Genomic DNA, 7,241 nt, shown 5'->3' with positions numbered 1-7,241 from the left:
TTCATTCGTTTTCATGTTCGCTTCGCTTTTTTACCATTCTACGACGCTCTTTTTTTTTTCCCTTACGGTGACACAAACAAGCATTCAAAAATGCGGATCATATTTTGTACGTGTGCCTACGTTGCCACAATTGCATGGCCAGTCCTTTCGGAGTACGATCATGTCAAATCAAAGCGTCAGAAAAGTTGGGGAGGGGAATCGGGGAATAGGGGAGTGCGACACTCTTTCGCACGCCACCTTTCCTCTTCAATGAATGCAGAGAACCCTGTGTGACACCCGAGTGCCTCTTTTTTTCCCCCTGACGCGCCGTACCGAAATGCCTGCGCAGACAGACCTCTCGTCCTCTCTCCGCTTCTTCTCGTTGTCCCCCCAAATGCTGGATCTGTTTGCTTCTCTACGCGTCAACCCCCTCCCCCTTTCTCTCTGCTACCTACTGACCTCGTCTCACCGTGCACCTCTCCTCCTCTGCATGTCGCATCGGACGTACCTCGTGTGTCTCCTTCTCCCCCCTTACTCGACATGTCTTTCCTCACTTACAATGGCAGTGGTGATACACAGCGTTGTGTGGCAGGTGTGTATGTGCGCACGTGTGTTGCAGTGGACATAAAAACAGCTGTTTCTCTTTCCTCCTCCAATTTTTTTTTATTTTGCGCCTGTTCGTCTGTACATGTGTGTATGTGTGCAGGGAAAAGGTAGACTTCCTCGTCTTCTCGTCCTCTTTCTACAGGCCTCCGCCACTACCATCACCGCATTCCGCTTACCCTCCCACCCATCCCTTAGCGCCGTGTTCCCTCTCATCATATTCCCTCTCAAGAGAAACAAAAAGACACATCCTTTTCTTTTTTCCCTTCCCTTCTTTGTTCATCGAAAACGTTTCGGCGTTGTGCACTCATCATGAAGTCCTTGGCTCCCGAGATGGCGGCCACGTATGACCCGACCGCGGTGGAGGCGGACTGGTATCCGTGGTGGGAGAAGTCGGGCTTCTTTAGGCCCGTCTCGGATCACCAGCCTGAGACCTCAGCCAAGCCTTTTGTGATTGTCGCCCCGCCACCGAACGTCACTGGCTACCTGCACCTGGGCCATGCCCTCACGGGCGCTGTGCAGGACACCCTCACTCGCTTTCACCGCATGAAGGGTGACAACACCCTCTACCTGCCCGGCACTGACCACGCCGGCATCGCCACCCAGGTCGTCGTGGAGCGCCGTGTCATGAAGGAGGAAGGCAAGAGTCGTCACGACCTCGGACGCGACGAGTTCACGAAGCGTCTGTGGGACTTCAAGAAGAACCACGCTGGCGTCATCACAGAGCAGCTGCGCAAGATCGGCTTGTCGCTTGACTGGACGCGCGAGCGCTTCACGATGGACGAGAGGTCGTCTGCAGCTGTTGTGGAGGCGTTTGTGCGCCTGCACGAGGATGGTCTGGTGCACCGCGACACGCGTCTGGTGAACTGGTGCTGCGCGCTTCAGAGCGCCATCTCCGACCTAGAGGTGGAGTTCGTCGACGTAGCCAAGACATCCAAGATGACTGTTCCCGGCTATGACCGAAAGGTCGACATGGGAAACCTCACTCACGTCGCCTACAAGCTGGTGGACAGCGACGACGAGTTGGTGATTGCGACGACGCGTCCGGAGACGCTGCTGGGCGATACGGCCGTCGCTATCCACCCCGACGACGAGCGTTACAAGAAGTTTCATGGTAAGTTCCTCAAGTGTCCGTTCCGTGACGCCGTCATTCCGGTCGTACTGGATGCGACGCTGGTCGACATGAGTTTCGGTACCGGCGCAGTGAAGATCACTCCGGCTCATGACCCAAACGACTTTGAGTCCGGCAAGCGCCACAACCTGCAGCAGCTGGTCATGATGGACCTGAAGGGCTACGTGACGATGGAGCCGTTCAAGGGCATGCACCGCTTTGACTGCCGCCGCGAGATAGTGAAGAAGCTGGAGGAGATGGGTCTGCTGCGCGGCGTGGAGCCGTACGAGTACCGCGTGGGCTGCTGCGAGCGCACAGGTGACATTGTAGAGCCGATGATAATGCCGCAGTGGTTCATAGACTGCTCCGACATGGCCCGCCGCTCCGTCGAGGCGGTGCGCAACGGCGACCTGCGCCTGTATCCTCCCTCGCACGAGGCGGTATGGTACCACTGGCTGGAGAACATCAAGCCGTGGTGTGTGTCGCGCCAGCTCTGGTGGGGCCACCGCATCCCTGCCTACAAGGTTGTCGGTCCGCTGTCGCAAGACGTGGACCCGTGGGTGGTTGCTCGCAATCTGGAGGAGGCGCACGCGAAGGCAAAGAAGAAGTTTAGCCTGAGTGAAGCGCAGGTCGCGGAGTGCTCGTTTGAGCAGGACCCAGATGTGCTGGACACCTGGTTCAGCTCAGGCCTGTGGCCCTTCTCCACGCTTGGCTGGCCCAAGGACTCGGATGATATGCAGCTCTTCTTCCCGAACTCGTTAATGGAGACCGGCCACGACATTCTGTTCTTCTGGGTGGCTCGCATGGTGATGCTTTCACTACACTTCACTGACCAGCTGCCCTACAGGGAGGTCTTCCTGCACGCGATGGTGCGCGATAAAAACGGCGAAAAGATGTCCAAGTCGAAGGGCAACGTCATCGACCCACTCTACGTCGTCCATGGTGTGTCGCTGCAGACCCTGAACGACGCAGTACGCAGCGGCAACCTCAGCGACAAGGAGGTGGAAAAGGCGATCAAGCAGCAGAAGGAGTTCTTCCCTGACGGTATTCCAGTCTGCGGTAGCGATGCCCTGCGCTTTGGCCTCCTCTCCTACACCCAGTCTGGTCGCAGTGTCAACCTGGACATCCAGCGCGTCGTGGCCTACCGCCAGTTCTGCAACAAGCTGTGGAATGTGGTGCGCTACGTGCTGTACCACGCCTTGGGTACCGACTACTTACCGAACAAGCAGCAGTTCAGTCCTGCCGAGGACGCCGCCGTGCTACCACTCGAGTGCCGCTGGATTCTCTCGCGCCTCGACACCGCCATTGTGGAGGCCACGCAGGGCATGTCGGAGGGCCTGTACGACTTCGCATTGACCACCGGTGCCGTGTACCGCTTCTGGCTGTACGAGCTGTGCGACGTATTCCTTGAGCTGACGAAGCCGACCATTCAGAAGAGCGGCGAGAAGCGGCAGCTGGTGCAGGACGTGCTGCTGTACGTCGTCGAGAGGGCGCTTCGGCTGCTACACCCGATGATGCCGTTCGTCACAGAGGAGCTTTGGCACCGCCTGCCCAACTACAGCAGCTTCGGCAGCGAGTCGATCATGGTTGCTAAGTACCCGACGCCATGTGGCTGGTCAAGCGCGGAGTCGGATAGCGCCATGTCAATTATCCTCGACGTCGTGCACAGCGTACGCTCCACTAAGGCCTCGTACTCACTGACGAACAAGCACAAGCCGGACGTGTGGGTGACGGCGCACACACCGGAGCTGCAGGAGCTGTTCGCGGCGGAGACGATGATGATTTCGACTCTCGGTGTTGTGGGCGAGGTGACTGTCGTGTCCCCGGCCGAGGAGGCGGCGGCGGTGCCGAAGGGCTGCGGCTTCTCCTTGGTGACCAAGGAGGTGGGCGTGAACATGATGCTCATGGGCTTCATCGATGTGGGGAAGGAGGTAGCCAAGTTGGAGAAGCAGCTGGACGGCCTCACGAAACAGATTGAGGGACTGAAGAAGAAGATTTCAATCCCCAATTACGAAGCTAAGGTGCCAGCGGAGGTCCGCGCAGCCAACATGGAGAAGCTCAACACGCTGGAGATGCAGAGGGTGCAGCTGCAGGATGGTGTAGGAAAGATGAGAGGCCTCGAGTAAAGGCCACTAGTCTTTTTTTTCTTTGCTCTTCCAGGGGTCCAGAAATCCGCTGCTACCACCGTCATCAGAGCCGAAAAGGTAAAGGCGCAAAGCGCATTGGCTCTCGATGTGCCTTTGTGTGCTCAGAAGCACGATGGTGCCGATGCGGGCCTAAGCGGAGCCGTTCATCCTAAAAGGCCACTTAGTGTTGTGCTTGTCTGAGAGTGTGCATGGGCACCACGCGTCTCTCTGTCCTTCGTTTTTTCATTGGGGTGATGGTGCGCTTTCTAATGCTGGCTTCGTAACTCTGTCGGGTGGTGTGGTTTGTGTCTCTCTCTCTCTGTCTGTCTGCGGCCTTGCGGTGCGTGTGTGGGGCTATGTGAAGGGCTGGATTTGGAGTCACACAGGCAGACGGGGTGAGAGTGCGGCGGGGGTGGCGAATCGTCCCGCTGCCGCTCGCTTGCCCTCTTCGGGTGTTGTTGTTGGTCTGTTCGTGTTTCCTCTGTTGTCCCTTCTGAGTGCCTTTTTCATTTCCCTATTGTGTATCGCTGTCTCTCTCCCTCTGCTTCAGCGTTGTAGACTCATTCGCCGCAAACACCGTCTTTAACTCGTCGTTTTCTGTCTGTCTCTGTGTCTGCCGACTTTCTCTTGAGCAAGCCGCCTCTCTTGCTGGGCTTCTCCACGTTGTAGCCGCTCGATCCACTCAGCTCTGCTGATTCTCTCCCCACACAGGGAGACCCATCATCTACGTAGGCGTGGAAAATGGCAGAAGGCAAGATACGTGAGGAGCGAAGTTGCAACCAAGAAAAACACACGGGACAGGAGCTCTGGGAAGAAGACGTATGCGCCGTTGAGGCAGAGCCCTCTGCGCTCTCATCCGATTCGTGCGTGTGATGGTGTGCGTGTGTCTGGATAGGAGTAAAAGGGGGATTATGATGAGGGGAATAGGTGGTCGAGCAGTGGACAGGGTGAGTTTCGCTACGCCTCCCTTGTTTTCATAAGCCTAATAAGAATGATAAGAAAGGGCTGACACTAGGCTTCTCCAATGTGTCTGAACGTATGCGAGATTGCCACACGCGTACATTCGAGTATATGCCCACGCGAGGAGAGGAAAACATTAGTCATGTGCTACACTTTTGCTTCCTCTTTCTTCGACGCGTTTGCATGTAGTGAGGCTCGTTGGAAAGGACGCGAGCGGGAGCTGAGGAAGGTGGACTCTTCATGTTCATCGTGCTGCGGACTCGCACCCATACGCAGTAAAATGTGTGTAAGGACACAGGATGTCGAAGATGCACATTGGTGCGCCGTCATTCTTGTTTTTGCTCATGTACACGCAGCCGAGGCGTTTCGAGTGAATCGTCGGCGTAACGCACTACCACGCGAATGCACAAGCTAGGAACGGGCAGGTAGCTTGTCCACGGCAGCGGTCTGCGGACACAGATAACCCTCCTCGTGTCGACTGCCGTGCCGCTGCTCCCTCTCCTCTCCCCTCTCAAGCGCGTAGTGCCCATACAACCCACTCGTCCTGGTTTCTACTCGCCAGTTCTTCTGCTGCTGTTGCCCACCTTCCTCTCCTTCTCCCCTCTCACACGTACGCGTGCCATGAAAAGGTAACACAAACATCGTGTTTGACGCCACTAGTGAAACACACATCACACTGCCAGTCTCTCTTCCTTCGCTAGGCGTCGTTCTTCTCTCTTCACCACTAGTGTATTGCCTCCTTCGTGGTGGACGCGGTTTGCTGGTGTGTGCGTGGGGTGTGCCATCCCCGTCCACGTCTCTCACTTGCCTCTCACCATCTGCCACCTCCACTGCGTCGAAATCTCTACTGCACCGCACACCCACGCACTTCCCCCACTCGCGTCTCTCTCGCTGTCCTTCTTTCTCGTCTCACTATTTCGACGACGAAAAATGCCCCCCCATACATGGGCTTCCCCTCGCGATGTGTTCCCGGAGTCGGTCCACGCGTTGATGTCACTATGGGGAGGATTTGCAAACCCAACCAACTACAACGACAGCGGACTCGAGAAGCGCCTCGAGCTCGACTTCGATACCTCTGTGGATGTGCAAACATTCAAGGTGGCTGAGTTGGAGGATGTGCTAGCTGCTGCTGGGCAGGAACTGCAGCACCACTCGCCTGCGAAGGACCTGCTGTCGCTGGAGATGACGCAAAGCATTCTTATTGTGATGAAGCAGAAGCTTGTGGTGACGTCCGCGTCGGAGGTGATGCTGCACCAGTTGATTACCCCAATTATCGCTTTCCTCAAGTCAAAAGGCGTGCGTGTGGAATGGGCCTCGTACCTGCGCAAGAACACCACCTCACCGTGGTGCACCGATAGCGAGACGAGCGACATCATGGCTCAGGAGTACGCAGAGCTCAAGGCCGCCTTTCCGACCGGCAAGTCCTTCCTAACCGGTCCTGTGGATGGTCATCACTACTTCAACTTTGTGTACGACGGCGTTAACAGGGTGGCGGAGCGTAAGGAGGAGGATGTGCAGGTGAACATGTTTCTCTACGACGTCGCAGAAGGGCTGGATGAGGTAGACAAGACAACACAGCGCTTCCTCGCTCTGCCGAATGGCGAGTACGAGGTGACGCGCACTTTCGCTGGCGTGCCGTGCGTCTCCTTCGAGACGAATGCAAAGGCTGCAGTAACGACCCCGAATCGCGTGCAGGAGCTCGTCGACACCTTCCGCCCAGCCTACTTCACGATTGCTGCCCTGCAAGACAAGGATGCCGACGGGCCAGCGCTGCGCCGAAACTTCCACGCCTTCCACGCCTACACGTTGCAGAACCGCACGGTGAACTTCTTTGGTGAGGGCTACGCGTTCCACCAGCTCTTGTTTGCCCGCAGCACCGAGTAGCGAAGTGTGAAAAGGAGGGACTTCTCGCAATGTACAGGGGCTTGTGGTGCGCGGAATGAAGAGGGACTAGATGTATTCAGTCCGTCCATGACGGCGTGTGGTGTGCTGTGATTCCCTGATAAGCTAAACCTTCACCACACAACTTCTCTTACTCCACACACACACACCCACACGTGCACATAGAGCCAAAACACGTACGCAATCGTCCGTCATCGTCTTCGGTGTGCGTGTGCGCTCTCCTCTCGTGTACTCTTCCCGCTCGCTCCGCAGAACTATCTCGGTCTTTTCTGGACCTCCCCGAGTTGATCCGCCGGCTAGTGGTCTCTCCTCACTCATGCGTTGCGTTCTTTTTGAGTGCGCTTTTTGTTTTTTTTTTATCCCGTGGTTTCTTCGTCGAGTTAGTGATGCAGTTTGAAATTCGCTTCTCATTGTTTCCGTTATCAATGTAGACGCACACTGAACTTCAACGAGAAATGCGCGGGAGCTGCAGCGTGTTTCCCTACTCCTTGCCATCCTTCTGACGTGGAAATGTTTCCACTGCTTTGTGGATCTTTTATGGAGCAGAAACCCTGCTGACT

General features: G+C 56.3%; 2 protein-coding genes across 2 annotated transcripts; both read left to right on the top strand.

Annotated features, from left to right (window-relative positions):
* Positions 1-894: 894 nt before the first annotated feature.
* Positions 895-3,819, top strand: LPMP_303090 (valyl-tRNA synthetase, putative; the record flags this gene model as incomplete). Its single annotated transcript, XM_010703029.1, has 1 exon — positions 895-3,819. The coding sequence occupies one exon, from the start codon at positions 895-897 to the stop codon at positions 3,817-3,819; it is 2,925 nt and encodes a 974-aa protein (XP_010701331.1).
* Positions 3,820-5,769: 1,950 nt separating this feature from the next.
* LPMP_303080 (S-adenosylmethionine decarboxylase proenzyme-like, putative) lies at positions 5,770-6,663 on the top strand (the record flags this gene model as incomplete). Its single annotated transcript, XM_010703028.1, has 1 exon — positions 5,770-6,663. One exon carries the CDS (start codon positions 5,770-5,772, stop codon positions 6,661-6,663), a length of 894 nt encoding a protein of 297 aa, XP_010701330.1.
* Positions 6,664-7,241: the final 578 nt, after the last annotated feature.

The sequence above is a fragment of the Leishmania panamensis genome, assembly GCF_000755165.1.
Source record: "Leishmania panamensis strain MHOM/PA/94/PSC-1 chromosome 30 sequence".
NCBI lineage: Eukaryota > Euglenozoa > Kinetoplastea > Trypanosomatida > Trypanosomatidae > Leishmania > Leishmania panamensis.
Note: the sequence above shows the minus strand (reverse complement) of the source record. Positions and strands in the feature narration are given on the sequence as shown.